Consider the following 27,981-nt stretch of genomic DNA (forward strand, 5'->3'; position numbering starts at 1 on the left):
CCACCTGGAAATGGGATCATGGGATGGGCACTTAGTCTGCATAGAGTGGACCACTCTGGGGCCTGGGGGCATTCTCAGCCCCTTCCTGGACTCTTTCCATCTGAGGATGTTGTGTCAACAGCCATGGTGTCTGGTCTGTTTGTGTGGAGACAAGGCACACTGCTTGGGGTAAATACTCCACTGGCGGAGGGGAAGCCCAGTACTCTCAGAGGCTGTTTAGCCCAAGGATCAGGAAAGGTTCTTCCCCTTTCCACTGCTGCCCTTTAGCTGCTCATTGTTTGAGATTTCTCTGGGTCTTTCCACCCAATAACCCCTTATAGAAGGGGATGTGGGGATTGGGTTGTCCCTTTTTTGACTTTGAGAATTCTTCTGGAAATATACCTCTATGCTGCTATTTGCCCGGCCAGACATGCCCCTCACCCTTTTCGAGGAATAATGACCTGATTTGTCAGGTCTGTTCCTATTTTCCCAGTCTCTGCTTTCCTGGTGGAACCTTCTAGAGTGGACCATCCTTTTTTGTTCCCTGAATCTTTCCTATTCTGAAAGAGTCCCCTTCTCCCCATTTCTCTCTTCTTTCTGCCTACAGCTAGGGAGGGGAAGGGAGCTGAACCCTGTTAGGGTGCAGTAGGAGGGGAATCTTATTTTTTCCCACCCCAGGAGCAGAAGTGCCTTTTCCTATATGCTTCAGTCACGCTTCTCTTTTCCAGGGGGCTCTTCCCTGACTGCTTGTTGCCTGGGCCTAGGGCCTCTCAGCTGTCCTAACACAAACCCCCACCCCTCCCAGCCACTGTCCCACAGGATGCTAGCCAGCTCCAAGTGGGAGAGGTTAGGTTGGGTCAGCCTCAGACCCCAGGGCAGGAAAATCAAGAGTTCCCTGGGCACAGGCCAGGACCAGCGAGCGCTGCGCGGACTGCCTCGGCTTGGAACAAGCACAGCACCTCGGATCCCAGCCCACCATCAGGCGTCCTCTCCAGGCTCATGGCAAAGGAGGGAAGACGTCCTGGTGTGACCGGAAGTGTCATGACCAGGCTGTGTGTACACACGCCACGAGGCTAGAGTGATTGACCCAGGCTCACACCAGGCTTCTGACCAAGTCCTCAGCATGTCCTGGCCAATGCTGTGACCATCCTCTGCAGACAGCAGGCTTGACCTGGCCCCAGCTTAAGCCTATCAACTGCGGGCTGCTCCTGTGGGGGAGGAAATGAGGGCCAGCCCCCAGGGACCTCTGTGGAGAGAAATGCTGCACACTGGAACCTGCCAGGTCAGGCCTGGGAGCCAGGGAGTGGGAAGGACTGTGGAACAGGGCTCTGGCCCCACACCTCCCCCACGGAGAGGTAGGGACTCAGGATCCAGGAGGAGGCCCAGGAACAAACAGCCTAAGCACCCTGTCCTCTCCTTGTAGTTCTGTCCCAGTAATGGGTTTTCTTCCCTAGGGACACAGAATGTGGCGGTTCCATCCCAAGGCTGCCCTGCCCCTGGCATTAGGATCCAAAAATAGACCACACAGGTTGGGAGAGGGACTTTCCCAGGCAGAGCTGAGGTTCTGCCAGTTCCTGCCCCTAGGTAGCAACTCAGGTTACCACGGCAACAGGCTAAGATAAGTCTGGTCTGGGTCTGGCCAAGGGTTGTGTTGCTAGGGTAACAGATTAGGCCAGTTGTTTTGACTCCCTGCTTTTCCTGCTACCCAGCAGGCTAAATGAGGTCACCTGGCCCACCTGGCATTGCTTACCAACACAGTCTACTCTTGCTTGCCCAGACCAGGTGTTCACGTCCCAACTGCTTCCTCCTCTATCTCTACCCAGCACCTAGGGGTTCAAGAACACAGGTTTGGGGAGCAGATGTGACTCAGTGACTGAGCACCTGTTTCCCATGTACAAGGTCCTGAATTTGATCTCTGGCACCTCCTAGAAAAAAAAAGTTGGAGCCAGACTGACTGAATCGCTGTGATTTCACAAGGACTGGGGTGAACAAGGTGTCTTAGGTGAGGGGGAGCAGGAAGGAGTGGTTATGAAGAAACCCTCCTATGATAGGTTCAAATCAAGATGGGGGGGGCAGAGTAAGGCTCACAGACCAGGAGCACGGCAGGCGCGTGTGTAGCACTGAGGTGGGGATGGGGAGGGGGATATGCAGACACCAGGTCCTTTGTGTCCCTGCCCCTTCTTACACTACACTTCACACCCAGGCCTTTGGCCACTCTGGGGCTAGGACCTTGGCCACTGTCCTGATTGGTGGTCACTTGACCCCATTGCATAGCTGCCTCTCACTGGCCAGTGCCCAGCAATGGCTGCTGTGCCACCTGCACTCCCATCACCTCTCCTGCTCTTTGATGGGGATTTGGCTGATGGGGAAGCCTCCAGAATGGGCACTGGGCATCACCTGCCCGCTGGTCCTGCTGCCCAGGCTTACAATGCCAGCTAGCTGTGCATCTCACCCTCAAAATGATCCTTGAAAAGGTGTTTGGGGATCCCAGCTACCACACACACTACATCACTGGCTTCCCCTGTATTCCAGCTCACAAACGAACCCCTTCTTCCCAGGAACAGGAAGTGAGGTTTGTGATTAGGAAGTCCTGGACCTTGGGCTATTCTAAAAAAAAAAGAGCAGGGTTTCTTGGCTTTCGTACCCCTGTATCTTGTGGCTGAGGGAGAGCCTCCCATCTTTAATAGAGACCGCCTGTTGCCCTCCCAGCCCTCACCTCCCCACTTGAGGTATCTTACTTGCCGCAGAAGTACTATCATGAGGCCCTCCCCTCCCACCACCTTGTGTGATCTGCTGGTATGTCTCGCACTGACCAACACCATCACCCCAAGTGAGTCGGTGGTCCTTGGGAAGATCAGGAAAGGGGTACAAAATGTTCCATCCTCAACCTCAGAATGCACAGGGCAACGCCACCCTCCAGCAGGGAATTGGCATCTGGCCTGTGCTCACAGTCTTCAGCTGGTCCCCAGGTGGCCTTCTGATCAGCGATGAAGGAGAGGGGCTGAGGGCAATGGACAACATGAGGGGGTGCCCGAGCTGAGCGATGGCCTCGTCGTCCCCACGTTCTCCTTCAGTGGTCCCTGGCCAGAAATTCTGGTGGGTGTGGTCCGCATGCAGGGACCAGCGCAGAAGTTCACTTATCCCCGCACACCTCCCCAAGATGAGGAAGAAAATGAACCTGCAGCTCCTCAGAAATCAACACAGCCCAAGGCTCTGACCAAGGCCCCAGCATTACTTGGGAAGGAAATATACAAAACATTTCTGGGTGGGAAGGGGAGTATAGGTGCTGGACGCCTAGAGCCCGCGGGGGGGCGGGTGCTGCTGTAAAGGCCCCGCTTGCCCACCCTCTAAATGCCAGGCCAGCGGACGCGCCGCCTGCGCTGCCACTACGCACTCAATCCCGTTTACCCATATCTCACAAGGTCTCCCAGCTTTCCCAGCTTCCCCCCGGCACAGGCAGGCGGAGATGCCCCACACTGCCCGCCCCTGGAAAGGCTCCCTGCCGGGGCGGGAGGACACGCTGCTCCTGAACTTCCCAGCCCAAACTCCGTCCCAGGACCCCGAACTCCAGCGCCCGGGCCGGAAGGGTTAACCCGGCGGGGCTGGCGATTCGGGAGCCATCGGCGGCGCCCTAGTTAGGGGAGCGAGGGGCAGGCGCCGCGGTAGGCCGGGGTCGGACCTCTGGGGCCGGTGCAGCCAGGCGCTCCGGGTGTCGCAGGCCACCCGCAGGCGAGGGGTGCTACTGCCCCTGGCCCCAAACTTGAAGGCGAGAGCAGGCGAGACGCTGGGAACCAAAACGGGTCACAGCCTGCCAGGATGCTGCCACCCACTGCCTGGGAACCGCCCGGGAAGAAGCCCGGGGGCGGCGGCAGCCCCACGGCCACCCAGAAGTCCAAGCATGCCCCTCGGCCCGCCACTGGCCTGGCCCTGCCCGGCCCACGTGCGGCTCCGCGAACGCCTGCGCAAGCAGAAGTCCCGGCGCCGCCGCGTCTTGGTGCTCCGCGCCGACCCGCCGCGCCTCGACGGCTACCAGAGCGAGAAGTTGTTCCTCCGCGGCGGCGACGGCGGCCGCAGCTCAGCGTGAGCCTGGCGGGCGCGTGCACCAGCAGCAAGGGCGCGAGCGCGCGCCAGCGCCACACCCTCGTCCTCTACACGCGCGACCGCAGCCTGGGCGTGGCGGCGGCCGGCGCGGCAGGCGTGGTACCGCGCCCGGCTCGAGGTGCGCGCCGCCCCTGGGGGGGCCCAACTCGGCGGCAGGGGGACGCGGGGTCTCAGGGGCCCTCCTCCTCCGTAGCCCGCCCCTCTGCCTAGGTCGCACAGCTCAAGTTGACGAGTTTGCACCCTTCCTTACGAGGTTGCACGTTTTCAGTTCTCCGGAAACAAGAAGTCCCAAGTCCGGGCTAGGGCACCCCTCTGACCGCCCATTCCTTGTCTTGCCAGGGCCCTGCTCCCCGGGGACCCCGGCGCCTGGATCCTCGCTCTTTCAGGACATCTGGCCGGTGACCGTGCGGCCCAAGGGGCCGGGCAGGACGCGAGGCCTGGGCAGCATTGGCTACCGCCTGTGCCTGGCGCCGGGGGCACGGAGCCTGCTGCAGAGGCCCGGGGACAGCGGCGCCCCGCCGCCCGCCCCAGGAGCTCTGCCGCTCGGCGCCCACGGGGCCGGGGAGCTGTGGCTGCAGGTGCCCGCCGCTGTGGTGGCCCAAAGCAGTCGCGAGATGGTCCTGGCCGCCCCGGGGGCGACGGCGCAGGCGGTGGGCCTGAGCCCCTCCCAAGGGCACCCTTGATGTGTACCTCCAGACCCTCTGTCCCCCAACCATACGAGAGCCCGGGCTTCGCAGCCCAGTCAAGCCGCCTGGGTGAGGTGAGCAAGCCACCCCCTCAAGGCCCCGGCGAGACCCGGGACTGCGGCCATGTGCCCCGAGGCGTTGGCGCGGGGCCAGGGCTGCCTAACCGTGGGAGCCCCGGGATACCACAAACCCATGAGGGGCGGCGAAGCGAGCGGCGACATGGCGACGGCGCCCCCGGCAACCGCCCTGGCCCTCACCCCGCCGCCCCCGCCGGCCGCTCCCGGGCTGGGGGCGCAACCGAATAGGTGCCCCTGGGCCTCTTTCCGCCCGGGCACCGCCGCCACTGGCAGAAGCTCAGCGCTGCTCGCAGCCGCCGCGCCAGCCGGCCGGGGAGTACGTGTGCCTCCTGGAGGAGGCGCCCACCGGCTCGGCCGGGTGGCCCCGGCGGCCGCCTCAACTACGTCGACCCGGACCTGGTCCCGCCTCTGCAGGCGCGCGGCGACGTCCCCGGGGCCCGCCCTCCCAGCTCCGCGCGCCGGACTTCTAGGCCTGGGGGGCCCCGGCTTCTCTGCGGCCGGGTCTAGCAGTGCACGGGAGGGGGGCGGGCAGCGATATGGACGCGCCCCCCTCCCGCGGCCGCGCGGCAGAGAGGTTCGAAGGCCCTGCCCCATCCAGCTGTGGTGCCTCAGAAACCTTCAGGAGGAAGCTCCCCCAAGAACTGGATTCTTTTAAGGAAGAAAATTCTAGAATTCACGCCTCCCCGCCGTCGCCGTTCCCCCCAAAAGGACAAACTTTTGGGCGTTCTCAGTGGCAGCCTTGACCCTCTGTTTCCCTGCAGCATCATTCAAGAGCCTCAGGTCTGCTCTGGCCTCCCCACGGACCCGCTCTTGGGACCCCACCCCCCCATCCTTGCAGTGCTCTCATGGCATCGCCTCTGAGCCTGAGAACCCTCAGCCCTGTCTCAGGATTGCAGGCTGGGGCCACAGTACAAGAGGAGTGAGAGCACAAATATCCAGTGCTGCGCCCCCAGTGCTGTGCCCCCCCCCCCCCAGGGCCAACCTCATGCTCACACATCCTTCCTTCTTGGCTGGAGAGCCCACTAAATCTTGGCCTCCCAGACTCTCCGCCTGGGGCATGGACCCCCCTCCCCGATTAAAGGTGCGCTGCTTGGTCAGCCTGAAAACAACTTAGGTTCATGGAGTCCCCTGCCTTGCTACAGAATTTGCAGACAGGACAGCCAATGCTGGGATGGACAAAGAACACACACACACACACACACACACACACGCTTCTATGCCTCCCTCTGCCACCAGCCACAGGGAGCCCCTTTTGCAAACCAACACTGCTTTATTGTCAACAGAACCTGCCTAAGGCCTAGGGGCCCATTCGGCCCCAGGGAGGCTATTGAGAATGGGTCTCTGGGGTGGGAGGAAGAGATGGGTCAGGGCAGTGAGAACCGCGTGGACCACTGCCGGGGACTGGGTGGCCAGAGACAGGGTGGGAAGAGCCAGCGGGGAGCATGGGGGCGGCCGGGGAGCTGTGTCTCGGCTCCGCCTGGCTCATCTGCAGCAGACCAGTGAGGGCGATCAGCTCAGGCCCACTGAGCCAGGTGGTGGAGCGGCCAGGGGACGGGGTGGGGAGGACCCTGGCGGACATGACGGGGGGTGGGGACAGCAGCTGCAGGGAGCCCATCACCTGAGGAAAGAGGAGGGGCAGTGTCTCAGGCTCTGCCTGAAGGCTGGGGCGAGGCAGGGGCAGGAAGAGCTCTCACCTGCTGTGGGGCCTCGGACAGGTACAGGGGAACACGGTGCCCACAGGGCAGCAGAGGGTCCGAGAAAAAGACATCTTCACAGCATGTCACCGGGAGCCCTGGGGAGGAGCCACTGCTGGGGCGACACTGGAGTCCAGGCTGGGAGGCCCACCCGGCCAGCTCGGCCCTGCGGGAGACCCGGGGCGAGCACACCCACCCGCTGGGGCAACCAGGCTGTACCTGCCTCCCTGGGCACCTGCTCTCCGTTCTGATGCCCTGCAGTGGGGGCCAGGGGCCTGAGGGCCCTGCGCGAGGCTGCCTCATACAGGGGCCAGAGTGACGGATGGCACAAAGTCCGGCTGGAGAAGGAGGCACCCGCCCCACAGCTGGCGCCCTGTGGAGGAGCAGGAAAGACCCCTGGAGCCTTCTCAAAGCCTGGCTGCCCAGCCCTGAGGCCCGGGCCACGTGGTGCCCCCAACTCACCCCCACCAACCGAGGTCCTGCTTCAGGCTCGTAGCTGGGGTCCCAGGGTGCTAGTAGGCTCATCTTTGGGGGGTCCACCTCCCAGGCTACCTGAGGGGAAAGGGGAACTGCGGGGGGATGGGGAGGAGGACATTTGAAGAGATTAACACAGACTCAAGAGTGAGTGGAGGGGTTTTGGAGAGTATTTAAAGGCCCCAAGGCCTTGTACGTACCTGGGGTTCCCAGGGACCGCTTAGGAGCCAGGCCTGGGGGACTGCCCAGCCTCAGCTGCTCCCCAGAGCTCCTGGAAGGGTTCCCCGGAGCTCCAAGCACTTGCTCCCGCGTCCACCTTTCCCCCTCCAGGTGTGAATATTTCCTTGAACCCAGTGGCAGGGCTAAAGGGTGCCTGGCGCGGGAAACAGATCATGCCGGCAGTTGCCCCCAACCCAGCCTCCTGTGCGGACCACCGAGACGTTCTCAATAGCAGGGAAAGCATGGGGCAAAGGCGTCGAGGGCCCCAATCGGATGCCCAGCCTCGTGCCTCCCGGCTTACCCCTCACCTGTCCTGTGGGGGCGAGCCTGGCTCCCCCGGGGCTTCCTCCCCGGAGCTCCAGGCCTCGCCCTGGTCACTGTCCTCCGAGGGGCCTCGCTGCTCCAGCGCCTCCTCCTCTCCTGAGCCCCAACGCGGAAGGGCCCAGGGCAACATGCCACGCCTGGGGGCACGGGGGCAGAGCAGCACGTCCGCACCCCCGGGCCCGGCTGCGCAGCCCTCCCCTCCAGCCAGAGGGCCCGTCTTTGTCTTCCGAGAGCCTCGCGCGACCCGTCGGGCACGTTTCCGGGCCACGTGGCCCACGCTCCCGCCGCGACTCGGGCGGCGGCCGGCGCCCCCTGGTGGTGGGGGCGCGGGGGTTCCCCTCCGCCGGACTCGGACAGGGTTGAAGCTGGAGCCCGCGAAGGACAAAGCAACTGCAGAACCCCGACCAGGAAGCCACAGCAGCTCAGACACTCACACATCCGAGGGCCAACAAGAGGACTTCCGACTTGTCTTTATTGCGCATGACACACCAGGCAACCATCCCAGACCCTCCGCCGCACCCAGAGGCGCCAGGCACCTTCCTCCTTGCAGGGCCGGCGTGAGGGCAGGGCCTGCTTCCGACTCCTTGGGCCCCGAGAGGTGCCGAGGAACAGGCCGCCCGAGGCCGCCCGAGGCCACCCTCGGCGGAGTCGGCGCTAGCAGCAGCAGGGCCCGGGCTGCCCGCCTTCTTCTGTTCCTGGGGTGCGAGCCGTGCGCCCCTACCTCAACCCCTAAGGCCGTTCCAGCAGCGCGTGGACGACAGCAGCGACGTACGGGAGGCCCCTCCCCGGGGCCCCCTCCTCTTCCAGGATGTGGTGGGGCTGGCACAGGGACTCCTGGGGGGAGGGGCCCAGGTAAGTTACCTCTTGTCACCTTCCCCACTCAGTTTCCCTGCCCCTGGCAGAGGGCCAGGTGTCTGAGACCAAAGTCCCTAAGGGAGCCTGGACCAAGGCCTAGGGTCTGAGGGGCTGGCCCTCCAAAGGTGGGAGGCAGAGGCCACAGGCATTCTGGACACACGCTCTGGGCCCACAGCTTGGGGACAAACGAGAGGCAAGGAAGCTGCCAGCAGCTAACAGAGGGAACTGCTGGAAAAGGCAGGACGGCAGAGAGACCAAGGGCCCGCCAGGCCAGCCTGGCCACAGCAGGAGCAGACGCACACACGTGCACACACACATACACACACAGAGGCGGCCACAGTCTGTACAGTTTATACACAGAGGCAGGGGCCCAGCCTGGGCCCTGCATCTCCTACAAATATAGTTCTCTCTACAAAATATAGATAATTTAGCCCCCAGAGTAGCCAGGGGGAGGGAAGGGACACACGGAAGGGAAAGATTCGAGCTCCTGCCCGAGAGAGAGGAGCAGGGGCAGGGAGAGGGCTCCAAGGCACCATCAGCGGTGAGAGGGTGAGGGGCACGGTGAGGGGCTACAAGAGGGCGGCCAGAGGCTGGGGACCCAGAGTCTGGGGGCACCAGAGTGGGGCCTCTGAGGTCAGGGTCTGTGAGGGAAGGGTACGCTAGTGTCTTTGGTAGGGGCTGAAGGCACCACTTGGGGGATGGGAGGGTTGTGTGGGAGTCTTATAAATAGAAGCAGGGCTAGGGCTGCTGGGAGGAGTGACTTCCGGTCCTAGGAACCCTGGAGCCGAGTGTAGACGACATAGAGCAGCAGCATGAGGACCACGTAGAAGAGGACGAAGCCGCCCAGACCAGAAGGGGGCCAGAGGGGCGGAGGGGCGCTGCCCTCCACCCGCTTCACGGCCTCCAGTGTGGTTCGCAGCCCCTGGGCGGTGCCCTGGAGGAGATCCGAGGGCGAGCACAGGTCAGCCTGGGAAGGGAGAGTAGGACAGATGGACAAGGACAAATGACAGACCAGCAGCAGCAAGGCAATCCCCCCACCCCTGCCCTCACGTGCCTGCGCCAGAAGTGCAGGGCCCTGCGTGCCAAGTGCAGGGAAGGGAGCATGCAGGACAGAGCATGCAGACGCGCTTCCTTCAGGAACAAGCACCGTGTGAGCGGAACCCTGCCCTCCATGCAGGGTGCTCAGAGCCCGGGATGTCGCCACTCTATAGTAGAGACCAGCCCCCCATACCTCAGGCACCCCAATTTTTCGACAGGCTTCTAAGAAACTCTCCACATTCTTCCGAGACTTGAGGGCACTGAGTTTTGGCTGGAGGTGGGTAAGAAGGGAAGGAGACAGAGGGTCAAGGAGAAGCCATAGAAGTCCCCTGCCCCCTCCCCTACTTCCTGCCCTCGGCCCGACTGACCACAGCAGGTGAGGGCACGTGAATGAAGGGCACAGAGCGGGGCCGGAGGTGGTTGGCCAGCTGGCACAGGATGACCCCATTGGCCAGAGCTTCTGCCAGGTCCTCAGGCAGGGGCCGCTGCAGCCGGGACTCCAAGACCTGGGGGTGGAGGATGGGGGCTCAAGGTCAGCAGGGACCTCAGGCTGCTCCTTTCCATGCTCAGGGGAAGTACTAGGGCAGGGGAGGGAAAGAGGGTGTTGAGGGAGGCCTGGGAACCGAGGACAGGGAACTCGAGGAGGAGCCACACAGATCCTTCCCCTCCTTACCTGGCGCAGCTGGGCCATTGCTTCCTTCTCATCCAGAACCTGGGGGGACCGCCGAGGTCTCAGCAGAGAGTCCGGTGAGGAAGGGCCTAGGGGAAGAAAGAAAGTTTGTGGGCTGTCTCTCCTCCCAAGTGTCAACTTTGTAGCTGGGTCTCAGTGGTCTGGCACCCACCTCTACCTCTCTGCTTGTGGGGTTTTCAACACAAAGGGACAAGAGACCCAGAGTACTCCCAGACCAGCAGCAGAGACAAAGCCCAGGGCTAGTACTGGGGTGGGGAAGGTGGGGAGTGGAGACCCACCTGAGCTGCTCTGAGAGGACGAACGGAAGAGGAAGCTGTTTGGTCTCTGAATGGAGCCGAGCGGCCGGGGCGCAGACACTGTTGCTGGGGCTGGAGTCAGGTGACAGAGCAAGAGACAGAGACATCCCCTCAGTGTCCCACTCTTCCCTCAGGCCACCAAGTCCCAGCTACCCCCTCACCTCCATGGGCCCCCACTTCTTCCCAAAGTCCCTGTCCCACCTGATCCTGCTAGAGGAAGGGGCTCCTGGTAGCTGGGGGCAGAGGCAGGGGCTCCCTGCCCCACTGAAGCTCCTGGTTGGGTGGCATTGGACTTCGGTGTGCTGCTGAGGAGAATCAGCAAGGGAATTGGGGGGGATGGTCAAGGGAAGGGTGAGCAGGGAGAAGACTCTGGGAGGGGACTGTGGGAGAAGACATACTTGTAGGCGGCCTGAGTGGATGGGGCAGCTGCACCTCCCCCAGGGGTCCGGATCCCCAGCTTCAGGAAACTAGAGAAAGAACAAGGAGATGTGGAGTCAGCAGTGCCAGAGCAGCGGCCCCGCCAGCGCAGAGGGGCAGGGTAGGCTGCAGGCGGGAGCCAATCAGGCAGCTCCGAGAGGGGGGCCGCAGGCCCTAGGAGCACTTGGCTCCAAGGCCCAGCCCGCCACAGCCCACCAGCCAGCAGCAGCCCCATCCCTGACCCTGTGTCCATACCTGTCCTTCCTGGGGACCCCCCACACTCCACTCTGCTGCTGCTGCTGCTGCTGCTGCTGCTGCCGTCGCTCCCGCTCCTGCCACAACTGCAGGGTGTCCGGGCGCCGCCGCTCCTCCCCTGCTGGTTCCTCCCGCCTGAAAGGCCAAGACAGAGAGACAAACCCAGGGAAAGGAGAGAAGGGTCCGGGGAAGTAGGAGAGGAGGGAGGAGGGATCAGCTTGGGTGGCTCCTAGTGATACCTGTTGCTTGGTGCCTGCTCCCCACCCCCTGCCACAGGGCGTGATTCTGGTGGCCGCTGCTCCTGAAAAAGAATGGCAGAGAGTTCAGGGACGGCCTGTTCCCCCAAGCCTCCAACACCTCCCTCCAGCTGGCCCCTCTCGTGCCTGAGGGACATGGGCTGGGCCCTCACCTGGACAGCATCTGGCTCTTCCTCCCCGGGGATATGGCTGTCGATGAAGTCAATCTGCTCAGGGTCTCCATCAGCTGGAGGGGCCAAGCGCACGTGAGCAAGCAGAAGGGAGCCTTCAGAACCTCGCCCAGGCCCCCGGCCCTCACTACTCACCAGAACCATCCTCCCTCCGTTCCTTGGGCCCTCGAGGCTCCCGGGCCAGCTCTGAGATCCGGAATGACAATTCTGAAAACTCATCTGTTGACTGGAAAGACAGTGATGCAGAGATAGGAGGCAGCCCCTTGGCAGTACTGAGAACTCCTAGCGGGTCAGGGTCTCAGGGACACTATGTGGGACCAAGAACGAGGCCTGCTGCTGAGTCAGCCCTTCCCCAGGACACTTGGGATAGGGAAAGGAAGAGGACAGCTCTAGCCACCAGCTCTCAGAGGTTGAGGGGCCAGGCACAGGGTCCTAGGCTCAGAGGTTCTCTCCTGGGGCTGAAACCCCCAGTCTCCCTTATCCTGGCCCTTACCTCATTTCCAGACCACCTCTTGCTGCCACTGTCCACGCTGTGGAAGCCTGAATCCAGCCCGCTGTCGTACCGACGTCCCGGAAATAAATCCTCAGCTGGGCTGGGGTCAGCCAGGGAGGTCTGGTCAGCCCCTTTCTGGGCAGCAACCCCCTCATCCTTCCCTCAGAGGCCACAGAGGCCCTGGTACCAGGAAGGGGCATCAAATGTCCAAATCGCCCTTCTTTTCCATTTGGCCTTACCAGGGACTGAAACTGGGGGGGCGGGAAGGGGCCAGGTCCCCCTGCACAGAACCCCCGCGCCGACCAGCCTCTGTTGACAAGAACTTGAAGATATGAAGCTTTCCCTTCAGGCAGATCTGGGCATGAGGAGGCATATAGGGGAGTTAGAGCAAGGAAGGGGTGGCTCCCCAGATCCTCCTTGGCTGCCATCTACTTGGCTGCCAAATGGGTCCATTCCCCCCCTCCCACCCACACCCACTGTCTCACCTGGGCAGGGGGGCTCTGCAAGGGGTTGCTGTCCAGCAGAATGACCTGCAGGTGCCTGAGGCGGCAGAAGGAGACTGGGATGCGGGAGATGCGGTTACAGGAGAAGTCCAGGCGGACAAGAGGAAGGTCCCCCAGCTCTGGAGGGTGGGTGAGGGAAGAGTCAGGAGCAGGCCCAAGGACGGGTGCCCTCTGCACTGGCATGCCAGGCCCCTCCCAGCTCTGCACTGACCAGATCACAGAAGCCCTCCCTGTTCCTTAAGTGACTACTACAGGACAAAAACCAAACTGGGACATCCCGTGGCTCCAAAACCTTCAACGATTGACAGACAGGGCAGCTGAGATTAAGTGGTCTGTGCCCTGCACAAAAGCGCCCGGTCAAAAGGGGGCTACAGTTCATCTGCCTTTCTGAGCCCAGAACCCTGGTTGTGACTGTGCCCATCCACAGGAAGGGGCACGGTAGAGATCAGCAGTAGCCCCAGACCCAGAAGAAAGTCCCAGATCTCTAGTGCAGCATGGTCAAGGCTTCAGATCTGGCTCAGCCCACATTTCCCACTGCACTGCCCCCACCCCACCCACCATATCGATCATCCAGTCTTTCAGCTTCTGGGCCTTTTCACATGCTGTCTGCTTGGCTGGAAGGACTCTGTTTTTCTGTCCACACATCTTTCAAGGTTCACCTCCACCGTGAATCTTTCCAGATACCTCAAACTCAAGTAGGACTGCATTACTCCTTCCTCTCTGACCCTAGGGCATTTTGCCTTGGTTTCTTTTATGGCCCAGAGAGAGCCCTGATCAAACATTTATTTGTACCCTTACTGACCTGGAAACAGGAAAAGAGGATAGATGCATAAAGAGGAAGACGCCAGAGAAAATTACACCTGACTCTCTACCCTCATTCTTCAAAACCGAGCTCACACTCTTTAGCATGGCATGAGGCCCTTCCTGCCCTAGCCCTGGCTTGCCTTTCTAACAGTATCCATGGACCACACTCCCTGCCCACCTCCAGGCTTTGCACATGTTCCTCTACCAGAGATACAGGTGGATGCAGAATTCTCCTTTAACAGTCAGCTCCTGCTGCACCTCCTAGGTGAAGTCTTTCCCAGTTCCCCAAGCAGAACTGAACACTGCCCCCATCTAGCACCCGTGGCACTTTAAACATCCTGCCCTAGCACTTCCCTTACTGCTCTATAAGTGTCTGTCCCTCCCCCCAACCCCCAAGCCATTAAATCCTTAAGCCTTGGCCCCAGATCTGTCATCTTCCACACCTACCCCGTTCCCACCTAAAACACAGAAACACATACAACAAGAATGCTGGCTGAACAAAGGAAGGTGTGCCTGCTTTGAATCAAGGCAGCCAAAGGGTGGTGTGTACTGCAATTAGCTCACCCAAATGGGGCTGCTTGGGCCCCAGCAGAGTCCACTGATTCAGAATCTCTGCTGAGGAAACCCAGGTCCCTGTCACTGCCTGGGTGAGTGGTGATGATGACCTTAAGGTCCCTTCCAACCTTGGGATCCTCCATGGTGCAGGTACACTCACCTACTCCCTTTCAGGGCCTGTTTCCACATTTTTAAAAAAGAGCTAATAATCCATGTTTTGCCAACCTCTGAGAGTCGCTAGTCAAGATCAAGTAAAATAATTTATAGATTGTTTGTTTATACACTACAAAATGCTCGGCAAATATGATGTGATTCTTCTTTGAAGATTCCTTGATTCTGACTTCTCTAGGGGAGATACACCCACTCACATGCTCACACCCTCTAGTTCTTCATTTGCCTCACCATCAGGAAGGGTGCTGAGATGGTTCCTCCGAACGTTGAGATCCCGCAGGGAGGTGAGGCTACACAGCTCTGCAGGAAGGGACTGCAACTCATTGCTGCTCACATCCTGGAAGGAGGAAAGAAGTAGGGAAGGGGCAAGGAGCCCAGCAGCAGCAGAACCTGCCCTCCTGTCTCTGGCCACCGCCTTTCATCCATATCTTTCCCCTAAGACTTCCCCAGAGCCATCCTACTTCCCTCCAAAAGGTCCCTAATATCTGGCTCAATAGTCTCTGTAACTCCCGTTACCCATCCTCACAAGCTGTCGCAGGCTTCCCAAGGCCCTGATGTCAGGAGGCAGTGCTCCCAGCTTGTTGTTGCTGACAATGAGCACCCGCAGGGGTAGCTGGCAGATGTAGGGTGGCAGAGATGACAGCTGGTTTCGGCTGCAGAAAACAGAAAGGCAGTGGGCTTGCTCCCTAGGCATGGGTCCAAGCACTGCCCTCCTCTCAGGGCCAGAAGGGTCACTCAGGGTGCTGGGCATTGGCACATGAGACTGAGGACAAGATCTCTCCCCTCCCTGGTCCTGCCTCCTACCTGAGATTGAGGTAGGTGAGGGCTGTGAGATTCCCCAAGGCTGGGTTCAGGCATCTCAGGCAATTGTGGTAAAGGCTCAGGCCCTCCAGGGACACCAGCTGGCACGCTGCCTCGGGCACCTCGGGGAACCGGTTCCGGGACAGATCTGGGGGAAGTAGGTATCAGGAGAGAGCTGTGGGAGGGCCCAGCCCTGGGCAGCAGGACCGTGGGCTTCCCCAGAGCCAGATGCCCAGCCCTGTGCCCTCTAGCAGATCGAAGGAATCAGGCCCCAAAACTTGTGCATCCTGGGGAAATAACAAAGCCTTCTGCAAACTGGAGGTCTTTCCAAGCATGACCAGATGGCAGAATTACCAGACTGGAGAAACCCAGGCTTGGGGCCACAAGTCATGAACACGGTCTTTAAATCCACATATGAAAGGCTAGCTACCCTGGAAGGGTGGTGGGATTCGATGACTTGTAGTTCCTGCTGTTCTGAGATGCCAAAAGAGGTAAAAGGAAAAAGGTAGGAGAAGGCTGACATTGGGGAGAAAATAGCAAGGTGATGATCTGGGGGGCTCAAAGTGAAAATACGGAAAACCCCTGGAGGAGAGCCCATTCCTCTTCAGCAGCTCTTCCTCCCAACCTCAACTTGTTTTCAACACAGTGGGCCACCACGGGGAAACCAACAGTCACTATATCCTGGCTCTAGAAATTAAGGCTCTTGACATGGGACAACAGTTTTTCGCCAGCCCCTAGGACCAACAAACCAGGCCCAGGGGACTGTGAAGGTATAGATCCCAAGGACCAGGAGGGAAAGGGCAAACCAACCAAGCTGGAGGTGGGAGCCTGGAGTCCTCAGGTCCCTCACAGCTGGGCGCCTCCTTCCCGGGGATGGACCTCCTTCCCACCATCTTCCAGGGCTCATCAGCTTTCCTCTATTTCCTCTCATAGTGACCCAGACTTCAAGAGGTCAGCTCTTTTGCCTGAACTTGGGCATGAGTGAGAAGTAGAGAGGCTGGAGAGAAGGGTCGAAGAGTCCATTACCACCCCTTTATCTCAAACAGTGGTTTCTGCTTAAACGCTAGGAGTCAGGCACTGGGATTCCCTCCAGTTTTAGAGCTGCTACCTTCTTGCACCCCTATGGAAGCCTGGATTTCTGTTTCCTCTGCTCTGCTTGTATGGGTAGGGGCCCCAGCCTGCTAGGGGAAGTCCCAGGGTGCGCTTCTTAGAAGTCCCTCCCCAGGGAGGGGCAAGCAAAAAGCCCAGGTGAGGAGGAGCTGGGGTATATCCCCCAAGGAAATGGGTCTTGTGACAGGAAACTGAAGTAGAAGCAATCTATCACGGTCTGTCTCTGACAGACCTGTGTCTACAAGGGCAAATAATAGCCTGATGCCCCAGAAAGCATTCTCTCCCTCTCTGCCCCCAACTCTGTTAATACAGATAGAAGATCCATCACAGAAGATAGTTCTAGAAAGGGGGGAGGACTGCATCTTATGCTCCCACCCTGTCATCACCCTCTACCTGCCTGCTTCTCTGTATCCACAAATGTGGATGAAGATGAAGGGGTGGAGATGGGTTATGACAGGGTAAGTGGGTGGGAGGGGGCAAGAGCTAGACCAAGAAGGGAGGCCAGGCTGGAGGAGGCAGGGCACAGGAGGCACAGGATGTGGTCTGTGAGAGAATGAGCTATACTTCTCCTTTGCCATTGTGGGCCCTCCCCCACACCCCAGGATTCTTCCCACTTGGGGCCCCAGGGACCTGAGCCATGGGAGACATGCTTGGGAGACACTGGTTCAGAAAAAGCTGGTGAAGCAGGAGAAAAGGGTTCAAAATGATTCAGGCAGCAGAGCATTAAAGCTGAGTCTGAACTGGAAGGCAAGGTGGTGTGGAGGACAGGGTATGGGCAACACTCTGTTTTGTCACTTCCCCTTTCCACCCTAGGCTACAAGCACCCTTGCTTGGGGAGCTGGGTCAGAAGAGAGTTCTGGACAAGATGGACCTCCCCCCCACCCGCCATGGCCGAGAACCCCTGGGCCCTGAAAGGACAAAGGATTCCTGCATAGAGAGTAAGGCAGAGAGGGGTCCTCAGGAAGCTGGGATTTTCCCATTTCACCACACAAGCTCACACACGGGGGAACTGGCTGCAGCCTGAGTGGGAATGCTGGGAGAGGAGAAGGGGAGGGGGAAGATGCTGAAGGAGGGGCTGAGGCGTTCTCGGTAGATTTCCCCACGAATCCACTGAGAGAGTCAGAGCCCTAAGGAAGTAAAAACTAGCATTTGGTCTTTGTCAGAAAAAAACAAGCAAGGGCGGGGGAGAGGAACAGAAGGCGAGTGTCACACAGCTGCTGGGGTCAATCTGGAGCTTGGGGGTTGGGCGCTGGGGGGCGGGGGGACAGTGCGGGCAAGAAGCGCCTCTTAGGGTGCTCTCATTCCAAAAACTCACTCACTGCACAGTGGGCAAGTTAAGTTTACCGAGCAACCCAAGACAAACGGAGAGGTTTAAACTGGTTCTCTCCCGGCGAGTAGGCGAAAGAGAGTTATCTATGCACCTTGGGTGTCTGCAGGTGAGTGGGCACCTGCTGGGGCAGCAATGCCCTCCCAGGGGAGGTCATCCTGCCCCGTGACCTCCACCCTGAAGAGGGAGGGGACTCCTCACACCCAGGGCTAGGCCGGGGTGGGGCTTGGGGAATGCAGTCTCACTCCCATCCTCTCCCCCTCCCCGCCCCCTCCGCTGCCAGCTCTAGGTCAGACGCTGCCTCCAGAGCAGTTGAGAACAAACTGACTCACCTGTCCTAGCAGGGGCCCCCACCCCCACCCCCACGGCCAAGAGGCACCAGGGTGTCGGGAGCTCGTTTAGAGGGATCCCAAGGGTGGGGCAGTGGAAGGACAGTCTCTAGTTTCCCAGTACTCCCAGCTGGGAGATAAGATTTCCTTTCTTCCAGCAACCGCCTCCAGCCCCTCCCTCGAGGGAAAGCAGAAACTGGAAAGAATTCCAGGGTCTCTGTGAGGTCACAGGCCCAAGTGACCTCACACAGGCAGGAGGAGTGGCTGAAGATGAAGGAGCCGGGGATACTAGGAAGAGCTCCGGGAGAAGAGTTGGGGCAAGTAAGGGATTTGCTCCTTTCCCCCAGGTGGGCTGGGTGAGGAGTGTGGCGGGCCAGGCACCTGAGAGGGCGGGGCTACAAGCGGAAAGCTCAGGTGCAGAGGGGGCCGGGGGCCGGGGCTGCTCGGGCCTCAGAGCAACAGGGGAAGGAGACCAAGGGGAGGGAGAGAAAGGCGTGGCTGTGTTAAACGGACCGGTCAGAAGGGAGGTGCCAGAGGTCAAGCGGATGAGCCCTGCAGGTGAGGGGCGGGCCCCGGCTACAGGTGCGCAGATATGCAAATAAAGAAAAGCGGGGGCTCGGCCGCAGAAGCTGCGCGGTCCGCGCGACGCGAGCGTGGGCAGCGCCCGGAGGTTCTCGGCGGGGAGGGGCGGCGCAGGCGAGGCCAGGAGGGAGGGTCGAGCGCCCCGACGGCCAGGTGAGGGGCGGGGCCCGGCGGGGCGGGGCTATGCAAATGAGGCCGGCCGGGTCGGGGGCCTGCGCGCACTCACCGGCCTGGGTGATGTCTGACAGGTCGTAGCTGCGGGCCGCGCCCCGGGGAAACTGCTTCAAGCGCCGGTTGGACAAGTTCAGGGTCCCGGTGGCCACGGCCTCCTCTAGGGCCCGCTCTGCGCTGCGGCTCCCGGGCAGTCCCGGAGAGCCCGGGACGGAGGTCGTGGCCGCCGCCTCCTCGCCCCCAGCGACGAGCGGGGCCGCTACTGCCGCAGCCATCCGCTCCCGGCGGCTCCCGCGGCCTGACTGACGGGACCGGCCGTCCCTCCTCGCCCCTCCCCCTCCTCGGAGCCGCCGTAGTCGCCTTCAGGGGGAGGAAGCGGGCTCAGGGACCCCGCGGACCAATCGCCGTCGCGAGACGCGTCGAGAGCGGCTAATCAGAACCCGCAGCCGGGTGGAGTGTCGGGCGCCGGAGGGAGGCGAGGGAAGGGCGGGGGAGGAGAACGGAGCGCTCGCCAACGGCCGACGCTCAGGGCCGGCCCGCCCCGCGCAGCCGCACCCAATCACAATGCTTAGAGTTGGAGGTGGAGCCAATCAGGTCCGACCAGGAGGCGGGGACACCGGCGCTCGACCAGAAGGGCTAGAGGCCCAGAGACCACACGCCGGGTGCACCCAGTCCTCGTCCAACGAAGCCCAATCGCAAGACAGATACAGGCGAGTGACTGTCAAGAAGGCCAATTAGATTCTCCGGAGGGACCCCGCCTCTACCCTGAGGAACGGCTCCACCTACCAATAGCATGGGCGAGAAGGCTGTCCCTTCGCTAAGGAGGCGGGTGAGCGAGAACTTTGAGACTGAGGTAAAGAATGTGAGCCCGGCGCGCGGGGCCCGGCTCGGAGCAGTGCAGGTGTCCCGGAGCGAGCCGGCGCGCAGGAGGGTTGTTGCAGCCAGAGGGACCGCCGAGGCCACGTCCGGCTGCGAGGGACCTCGGGGTCCCGGGCGCCGCTGCCTCAAGGAAGCTGTGGCCGGCCGGCCCGTGGAAAGCTGAGGGGAGCCGGGCAAAGCCCCTAGGAGGGGGCCTGGGGATACGAGCGTCTGCAAGGGACCTCGTCTGACCAGTGAGGAGACAGGCGCCGAGGAGGGTCAGTGGGTTAGTCAGAGGCAAGGCAGGGTCCTGCCCCCGACCCGGGCCCTTTCCCACTCCATCACCTTTTTCCAGGGGGCTTTTTCTCCTCGCCACTTCCTGTTGGCCTCCCGGAGGGGAAAGGGAGTGGCTAAAGGGGCCCAGATACCAGAGGAGGCTGAACGGGCTTTTTCTGTCTATTCTGTCCTCAAACCCAGTCCACTTAATACGTGTGTATGTTCACAGTTGCCGACCCACAACCATCTAATCTTCCTCATAAGGCACCTCCCAGTCGCTGATGTTCCTAGACATTTATTTAAACGGTTAAAATTACATCCCAGGAATCCCGACCTAGCTGTTAGCTAGTCACCATAAATCAGGGAGTTGGGATGGTTGACAACAGCCAAACGGGATTGATCTTGTAATGAACCAGGGCTGGTTGATCACCGGGACTGGATGCCGCAGAGCCCCTGGAAGAGCCGGCCACTCCTTAGGCTCATGGGCTCAGGCCTTCTGCCCCTACTTTTATAGAGGGGACCTGGACTCCTGCTGTTCCTCATAAATTTCACTGCACCCCTCCCCGCCAAAAGCAGGAAGACTCTGGAAGAGATCCTAAGCTTTCAGAGGAAAATCAATCTGCCCCTTTCTCCCACCGTAACAGCTTGCCCTTCTCACGTGCAATGATGTTACTGTCCCAGGAAAGCAATGTGCTCTCCAGGTGTGTTTTTCAGGAGACTGCAGGAGTTTGTGCTGACTGGTCTCCACTTCTACCTGCTGCATGCTTTGTGAGCTAGGTGGTCCTTGGCACGATCACCTGCTTTCCCCCTTGACTGTCAAACTGAGTTTATACTTTTAATTTATTTCGAGTTTACACTCAATCTACAAATCCCCTCGAGGCCCTGGCCTGCTGGGATATGAACTCACCAGTGTTTCTCTACAGAGTTAATGCTGAAAGGGGCTCAAGTGGAAAGCCCTCCTACTACTCCTTAAAAGAACAGACGTCATCTGCCAGTGTTCATGCTTTATTTCTCCTGTAAAATGCGCAGTCCATGAGCCTTCCGGTGGCTAGAGCTAAGCTAGAACCCAGGAGCTAAACCAGGAGATAAAGTCCTGGGCCATCTTGTGGAAAATAGGTCATAGTGGCAGGACGGTGAGGTCACAGAGAGGTCTGTTTGCCCCAGACTCCGTAAGGGGAGGGGCCTAGGAGGCAGAGGGGCCCCAGAAGTCCCCATGCCCAGGCAGGGGACATGGTGTGGGAAAGGCAACAGGGCCATGGGCCAGGGAGCTGAGTACAGGGGTCCAAGGGGCCTGGAGAGATGAGGGCAGGAGCAGGGAGGGGGCAGTCAGGATGGTGAGGAGAAGCTGGAGGCGGGAGGCGGTTGCTGCAAAAATTCTCAGGGCTGTGCAAATGGGAGGAGGGTCTCCGGGTGAGGGGCGGGAAGGCAAGGGAAGGGCCCGGGAGATAGCAGCAAGAGGTCGGGGCAAGGGTTCTTGGGAGAAGCTGGGACACAGAACAAGGCAGACCTGGAGGGCTTGCAGAGAGGGATGGGAAGATCTGCCAGTACAGAGCTGGAAGTCAGAGTTATGAGCCCCAAGATAGGAATTAGTGCAAGTAAGGCTGACAGGGAGAAAGCGAGGCATGACCTCACGGGACCCCTGTGCTCCCCCTTCTTGGGTAGGTGAAGCGGAGCTGCCCTTCATGTGGCCCAGAGCCTGGGGGTGAAGAAAAGAAGGGAAGAGGGAACCCTATTTCTGTTCAATTGTTCCCCCCAGAGCTGGTAAGTCCTTGGGGAAAGAGGTATTATGAAAAAAGGACTGGGGGCCAGGCCACTGAGGGGGTGCCAGTGACCCCCCCCCCCCTGCTTCTTCCTTCCTGTCCCCCAGGTGGAGCATATCATCTCATTCCTCCCAGTCAGAGATGTAGTTGCCCTAGGCCAAACCTGCCGCTACTTCCATGAAGTGTGCGACGCCGAGGGCGTGTGGAGACGCATCTGTCGCAGGCTCAGTCCTCGCCTACGAGAGCAGGGTTCTGGGGTCCAGCCCTGGAAGAGAGCTGCCATTCTTAACTGTACAACTTCCCCAGAACCTCCACTCCTCCTTGCCTCTGTCCTACTTTACTTTGGGATCCCTCCTGCTCCATAAAGTTGCCTGATGACCTCAGCACTCCCTGCCAACTTCCCAAGGCCTTTTTCTCTGGAAGAAACTTGATAGACTGAAACATGCTCCACTAACTACTTCCTCAAAGTCTCTAGAGCCACCTGTTGAGAGAAGCCCCACCCAGAAGTTCCATTACTTCTGTCCCTGCTCAGTCTCCCTCCATATACAAACTTTCTTCCACATCTTACCAAAGACCCTCTCTTCCCCAAACCCCTTGTCACTACTGACATTTTGGCCAAATAATTCTCTGTTGTGGGGGCCATCCTGTGCCTTACAGGTTGCTTAGCAGCATCCCTGGCCTCTGACCACTAGGTGCCAGTAGCAACAACAAAACGTCCCCTGAGGGACAGCATTACCCAGGTTGAGAACCTTGTTCCAAACCCTTTCCCCTCCCAGGGAACCCCTATCTGCTTCCTCCTTCCTGCCCCCTCAGGTGCCCTCCTCACTGGAAGATTAGGGGAGAAGATTGGCTTCCCAATAGCACATCCAGAGCTGGACTTGAAGGAGGGTTACTAGCCTTTCTCATCCTTTTTTTACTCTTCTTTTCTGCTTTTCTATGTATATTTCCCTCGATGTTTCTCAGGCAATGTTGGACCAAAGGAATGCTCACTTAGATGCACCCTGGGCTGAGGTGGGGCCAAGAACTAAAGTTCAGACATGGGGAGTAATTGAGGAAATTTATCCACTTTCCATAGCTCCTTCAGAAGGTGTCATCCTGCAGTCCTAGGGATGGGAAGGAACTAGATAATAGAGTGTCTGCAAAGTCTAGTTTGCCCAAGCTCTGACTTAGCTCCCTGTCACACCACCCCTCTGAACCTTCCATCTCCTTTCCTCCTCCAGACACGAAAGGCCTGTATTTCCAGGCATTTGGGGGCCGCCGCCGCTGTCTCAGCAAGAGTGTGGCCCCCCTGCTAGCCCATGGCTACCGCCGTTTCTTGCCCACCAAGGACCATGTCTTCATTCTTGACTATTCCGGGACCCTCTTCTTCCTCAAAAATGCCCTGGTCTCCTCTACGCTTGGCCAGATCCAGTGGAAGCGGGCCTGCCGCTATGTTGTACTGTGTCGGGGAGCCAAGGATGTGAGTAGCAGAGCCCTGGCAGCAGAGAACAACCTCTTCTCCAGGGACCCAGGGTCCACATCAGGCCTGGGTATCCCCTCAAGATGTCTGCCCTCCCACACCAGGAACCTCAAAACAAGTCCTCATTTCCATCCCTGGCCCAATATCTCATCTCCCCACCCCAGGATCCAGTCACCCCAACCTCAATCCGCTCCAAGGCTTGAGATCCCAGACATCCTCATCTTTTCCCACAGTTTGCCTCAGACCCAAGGTGTGACACGGTTTACCGTAAATACCTCTATGTGCTGGCCACTCGGGAACAGGCAGGAGTTGTAGGCACCACTGGCAGCCGAACCTGCGACTGCGTTGAGGTCTACCTGCAGTCCAGTGGGCAGCGCGTCTTCAAGATGACGTTCCACCACTCCATGAGCTTCAAACAGATTGTGCTGGTTGGTCAGGAGACCCAGCGGGCTCTACTGCTCCTCACAGGTGTGGCCTAAGGCAGTGGTTTTCAGATGGTTTCCTGCACATGCTTCAGGACCTTTTGTAGGGGATGGGGAGGGAGGCCTCTCAGGGCTCTGCATCCTGCCTCATCCTAGTCTCAAATATCTGCTTCGGTCTGTCTCCTAGTCTAGAATTCTGTGTAATATTTAATACAGATAAAGGGCCCTGCTGCCAAAAAATAGTTTGGAAACCACTGCTCTAGTGAACACCTAATTTTTAAAATTCTAATTTCCCTAACCTCTCTGCCAGGGACCTGACTTTATAACCCAAACTGCCCTTCCCACCCCTGCTCTCCAAGTGTGCCACTAAACTGAACCACACCCCCCAGTCTGACACCCTCTGGATTCTCAATGCCAAGGAGGGCCCTAAATCTCCAAACCTCGTTCTTCCTAACACTCAAATTGGATTCTTCCTAATCTGACTGCTAGGTTTTCTCAACCATCATTTCTCATGCTGAAGTTCTTCCCTGGTTTGCTTTTGGTGGTAAGAGGCTGGAATCTGGGAACTTGAGGTCACAGTTCCCTTATTTCATCTCTACCCTTTCCAGCCCTACTCCATGACAATCTGTCATCCTGTGGGGCTTAGGCAGTCTGTCGGGAAGGTAGCATGCTTCCTGGAGGGTCCCCTTCCCCACATAATTGCTGGCCTTCCTTCCCCAGAGGAAGGAAAGATCTACTCTTTGGTGGTGAATGAAACCCAGCTGGACCAGCCACGCTCCTACACAGTGCAGCTGGCCCTGAGGAAGGTGTCCCGTTGCCTACCTCACCTGCGTGTGACCTGCATGGCTTCCAACCAGAGTAGTACCCTCTATATCACAGGTAAAAATCACCTCTCTTCTCAAGACCCAGCCTTGAACAGACCCTCCAGAGGCCAACAGCTCCTATCCATATTCCAGCCCTATGCTGAACCCCCAGGACATTCTAGTTAAAAGATAGGGGTTCAGGTTCCCAGACAGAGCTGGTACTATCTTTGGTGGGTGTGAGACTCCTTGGGTCATGCAGCTTTCCTCCCAGGTGGGGCCTTGTTACTAGGAAACAGGTGCCCAAAGCTGCTGAGCTGAGGGCTCCTGACCCCCCAGACCAGGGGGGAGTATATTTTGAGGTGCATACCCCAGGGGTGTATCGTGATCTGTTTGGGACCCTTCAAGCCTTTGACCCCCTGGACCTGCAGATGCCGCTTGCTCTCTCACTGCCTGCCAAGGTAGGATCCTGGAGGGACAGGGTGGACCAAACGGGGAGGGGCTTTAGGGATTGGAAAGTGCTAAGGGTCTGAAGTATAGGCAGGAATCAAATGATTGATCAAGGAGGGAGAGGGGTAAAGCAAGCAGAGGGCAGGTTTGTAAGGGATCAGTTGGGGGTGGCAGGTGAGCAGTTGGGAGACTCAGAAGCTCAGAGTTCTTTGATCTCACCTCCTAGATCCTATTCTGTGCTCTTGGCTACAATCACCTTGGTCTGGCGGACGAATTTGGCCGAATTTTCATGCAGGGAAATAACAGATATGGGCAGCTGGGAACGGGGGACAAAATGGACCGAGGGGAACCCACTCAGGTGAGATTGTTTCCCAGCAACTCTCTTCTTGACCCCCTCTTCCTGCAATTCCCTAATCCCTAGATCTGTCCCCTTTTCCAATTTCTGTGGAATCCACTTTCTACTCTGTAGGGCAGGTAAGCCAACCAGTAGTAGTGGCTGTGATACCACTGCTTATCCTCCAAGGGCTGGCACTGGGAGGTACGAGTCTGTGCTGTTCTGTGCAGTGCCTGCTTTACACGCAGCAGGAATTTAGTGGAGGGGGATCAGGGTGGGCTGTGGTAACCAGAGGAGGTGAGGTATGAACTGGGCCTAGTGGCTGAGAAAGAGGGAAGGAAGGGGGTTCTGTGTAACTATGATGGAATGAAGCTCACACATACCTGGGACCATGTGGTCCTTTAGCCTGACTAAAGCAGAGGGGGTGTATCAGGAATCAGAAATGAGGTAGGAGCCTGAGAGGGGACAGATATAGATTGGGGACAGAGTCGGTATAGAGTCTGCAGGAGAAGGTAGCCCCCATGGGGTGGCTGAGGACAGGCCACCTGACAGGTAGTGCATAGGAGGCAGGCTGTGGGAGGGCTTCTGGAGGCTGATGAGTGATTGCAGCTCTTGAGACAAGGGCCTGGGACCAGTGTAGTGTCAATGAGAATGAAAGGAATGGGCACAGGAGATGTTTCCACAGCAAATGAATAGGCCCTGGTAACTGGATAGATGCAGGGAGGGAGGGGTGTGTCAGAGCTGGCTCTGGAAATAGATCCCTTGAAAAAGATGCTATGCCAACCAATGTGAGAGTTAAAAAGGGATGATGGCTTGAGGAGAGAGGATGAGTGTGAACCAGGACTTTTTGCAGTGATAGTAAAACAAAAGTACACATGTCTAGCTGGCAATGAAGAGCTAACCCAAGTTGGAACAAGGGTGAGATGACAAAAACAAAGAGAAGAGCAAATCCGGGGCAGTAGCCACCATGGCAGGCAGGGAGGATGAGGAGCTGACCCTGAAATGGGCAGCATGCCTCACAGATGCCATATCCCAGAAGCCACAAGAGCAGAATATTTCTAACAGGAGGTGGCTAATGGTGACAGTAATAATGCAGGAATGGATTTACTCTTTCTAGATGAAAAATCTGTTGGTGAAATGGTTTAGATAGTACAATCCCATTTTTGTTTAAAAAAAAAAAATGTATTATTTATATGTATGTATTTGTATAGGACACAGAAAGAAGAATACCCACCAAGATGCTAATAGTGGGTGGTGGGATTTCCAGTGATTTTTAAAATTTTTGCTTGCCAGTATTTTATAGTTTTTCTATAATTACCATAAATTCCTCATCTGTGTTCTCAAAGTTAAAGCACTAACAGTCTCAGGAGAATGAGCAAACAGGAGAAGCTCTGGGATTGGGCCACTGGTTGGTCAAGTACCTTTGGAGAGAGCATGTCAGTGTAGTAGGGAGAGAAGCCAGGTGTCAAAGGGACTCAGGAGAGCCCCGAGGTGGTGAGCAGGAAGGTGGTCAACCTCAGGTGGGCTGTGTGTCCAGTCCTGCTGTTTAAGAGGTAGGAAGCAGGTGGAGACTTTTTTCAAAGTAGGGTAGCCACTTTGGAAGGTAGTAGTATGACTAGTTGAAAATGTTCCTGAGGGAAGGGAGAACTGGACAGGAGAAAAGCCCTTCCTTGGGAGCTAACCTGGAATTCCACAGAGACGGGGAGAGGTTTGAGCCCTTGGGAAGAGGAGAGCTATTATATTCCTTCCCTCTGAGGCTGGAAGGCATGAGACGAGAGGCTGGACCCAGTAGACATAGACATATGTGGTGAGAACGAGGTTCCTCTTTCTTGGGGAGCAAAGGCAAGGGACCCACAGAACTGCTTGGCCCCCCTTGGCCAGCTGAGAAGCTTCAGGAGCACCAAGAAAAGAGCTCGCAGCCGATCCACATGCAGCATGGCAGACTTTCTGGGGATATACTGGACCCTATTTCTTCCCTCTCTATCTTCCCTCCTGCCCTGTGCCTTGCTGTCAACCTTCTCTGACCTCAGTCCCCAGTGCCCTGGAGTTCCCCCCTCAGGAACCCTGGTCCTGTGTCCTCAGGTACATTATCTGCAATGCCCCATTGCCCTGTGGTGCGGCCTCAACCACTCCCTGGTGCTGAGCCAAGGCCCGGACTTCAACAAGGAGCTGCTGGGCTGTGGCTGCGGGGCTGGAGGCCGGCTCCCCGGCTGGCCTAAGGGGAGCGCTTCCTTCGTCAAGCTCCACGTCAAGGTGAGAGCAGGAGCAGGCAACCAGGCAACCAGGCAACCAGGGAGGGCAGAGCAAAAGAGCCAGGTAGCCCTTAGGACTGGAGCTGGGGCTCCCGCAGGGACCCAGGAGTTCCATTTCCCCAGCACCACCCCACCTCCCTCTCCTGCCACGCACCATAGCTCTTGGTTCTCTCTGGCCTTACGTAGCTCCTGGGGCTCAGCCAGCTGTCAGCTCACTTACCAGCTCAGTTTCAGAGGAAGGAACACAACAGCCCTGATTTGCCAAACTTCCTGGGAACTCCTGCAGTAAAGGCCCACTCAGCTGTGACCCTTTTCTCCTCCAAGGTCCCTCTGTATGCCTGCTCCCTCTGCTCCACCAGAGAGTGTCTCTACATGATGTCCAGCCATGACATCGAGCACCATCTTGCCTATCGGGACCTGCCAGCCAGCAGGGTGCTGGGGACCCCGGAGCCCAGCCTGGGGGCTGGGATACCCCAGGACCCTGGGGGGGCAGCCCGGGCCTGTGAAGAGTACCTCAGCCAGATCCACAGTTGCCCCACATTACAGGACCGCATGGAGAAGATGAAGGAGATCGTGGGCTGGATGCCCCTGATGGCTGCACAGAAGGATTTCTTCTGGGAGGCCCTGAACATGCTGCAGCGGGCTGCTGGAGGGGCGGGCCTCCCAGAGCCCCCTGACCCCTGAGGGCTGACCCCCCTCTCCTAGCCTAACCCCTGGAGGGACAGTCTGGCCAGAGGCTAAGGAGAGGTGGGGTGGTAGCAATGAACATTATGTGTGTGCACGGGAAGGGAGACACAGCGGGGTGGGCACTGCCAGACATGGCAGGGTGGGGCAGGGAACTGTTTTGTAAAACGTTCAGGGGGCTGCCCAGGAGGGGCCCCCAACCTGACTATCGTGGACAAGAGATCTGATGGACAAATAGAATAAAAGGCTGAAGCAGGCTGGGTTTGGAAACCTGGGGCCTGGGCCAGGGGCATGGGGGTGGTGCAGA

At 58.7% G+C, this 27,981-nt stretch overlaps 3 protein-coding genes across 9 annotated transcripts; 1 reads left to right on the forward strand and 2 right to left on the reverse strand.

The window, feature by feature from the left end:
• Positions 1-6,093: 6,093 nt before the first annotated feature.
• SAP25 (Sin3A associated protein 25) lies at positions 6,094-7,866 on the reverse strand. The gene is made up of 6 exons (XM_004457154.5): positions 7,539-7,866; positions 7,212-7,384; positions 7,000-7,106; positions 6,757-6,910; positions 6,538-6,635; positions 6,094-6,461 (listed from the first exon to the last, which is right to left on the reverse strand). Exons 1-6 carry the CDS (start codon positions 7,682-7,684, stop codon positions 6,168-6,170), a joined length of 972 nt encoding a protein of 323 aa, XP_004457211.2. The 5' UTR covers positions 7,685-7,866; the 3' UTR covers positions 6,094-6,167.
• Positions 7,867-8,008: 142 nt separating this feature from the next.
• On the reverse strand, positions 8,009-18,717 carry LRCH4 (leucine rich repeats and calponin homology domain containing 4). Of its 3 annotated transcripts, none has more exons than XM_004457156.5 (18): positions 18,435-18,717; positions 14,864-15,008; positions 14,586-14,712; positions 14,291-14,396; positions 12,512-12,648; positions 12,266-12,381; positions 12,027-12,126; positions 11,669-11,759; positions 11,516-11,589; positions 11,346-11,407; positions 11,107-11,241; positions 10,833-10,901; positions 10,636-10,736; positions 10,417-10,506; positions 10,121-10,206; positions 9,816-9,953; positions 9,641-9,718; positions 8,009-9,376 (listed from the first exon to the last, which is right to left on the reverse strand). In XM_004457156.5, exons 1-18 carry the CDS (start codon positions 18,652-18,654, stop codon positions 9,179-9,181), a joined length of 2,073 nt encoding a protein of 690 aa, XP_004457213.1. In that variant the 5' UTR covers positions 18,655-18,717; the 3' UTR covers positions 8,009-9,178. The 3 variants fall into 3 exon arrangements, with proteins under 3 accessions (XP_004457213.1, XP_012380101.1, XP_004457212.1); XM_012524647.4 differs by having other exon boundaries at positions 8,009-8,388; positions 10,636-10,739; positions 18,435-18,714; XM_004457155.5 differs by having other exon boundaries at positions 10,636-10,739; positions 18,435-18,714.
• Positions 17,687-27,930, forward strand: FBXO24 (F-box protein 24). Of its 5 annotated transcripts, none has more exons than XM_058285868.2 (10): positions 17,687-17,947; positions 21,176-21,274; positions 21,381-21,564; positions 22,494-22,732; positions 22,966-23,200; positions 23,875-24,033; positions 24,294-24,415; positions 24,631-24,762; positions 26,821-26,991; positions 27,315-27,930. In XM_058285868.2, the coding sequence occupies exons 1-10, from the start codon at positions 17,897-17,899 to the stop codon at positions 27,672-27,674; spliced, it is 1,752 nt and encodes a 583-aa protein (XP_058141851.1). In that variant the 5' UTR covers positions 17,687-17,896; the 3' UTR covers positions 27,675-27,930. The 5 variants fall into 5 exon arrangements, with proteins under 5 accessions (XP_058141851.1, XP_012380098.2, XP_058141854.1 ...); XM_012524644.4 differs by lacking the exon at positions 17,687-17,947 and adding an exon at positions 18,834-19,232; XM_058285871.2 differs by lacking the exon at positions 17,687-17,947 and adding an exon at positions 18,834-19,232 and having other exon boundaries at positions 24,363-24,415.
• The last annotated feature ends 51 nt before the right edge of the window (positions 27,931-27,981 follow it).

Source organism: Dasypus novemcinctus, chromosome 23 (genome assembly GCF_030445035.2).
Source record: "Dasypus novemcinctus isolate mDasNov1 chromosome 23, mDasNov1.1.hap2, whole genome shotgun sequence".
In the NCBI taxonomy this organism is placed as follows: domain Eukaryota; kingdom Metazoa; phylum Chordata; class Mammalia; order Cingulata; family Dasypodidae; genus Dasypus; species Dasypus novemcinctus.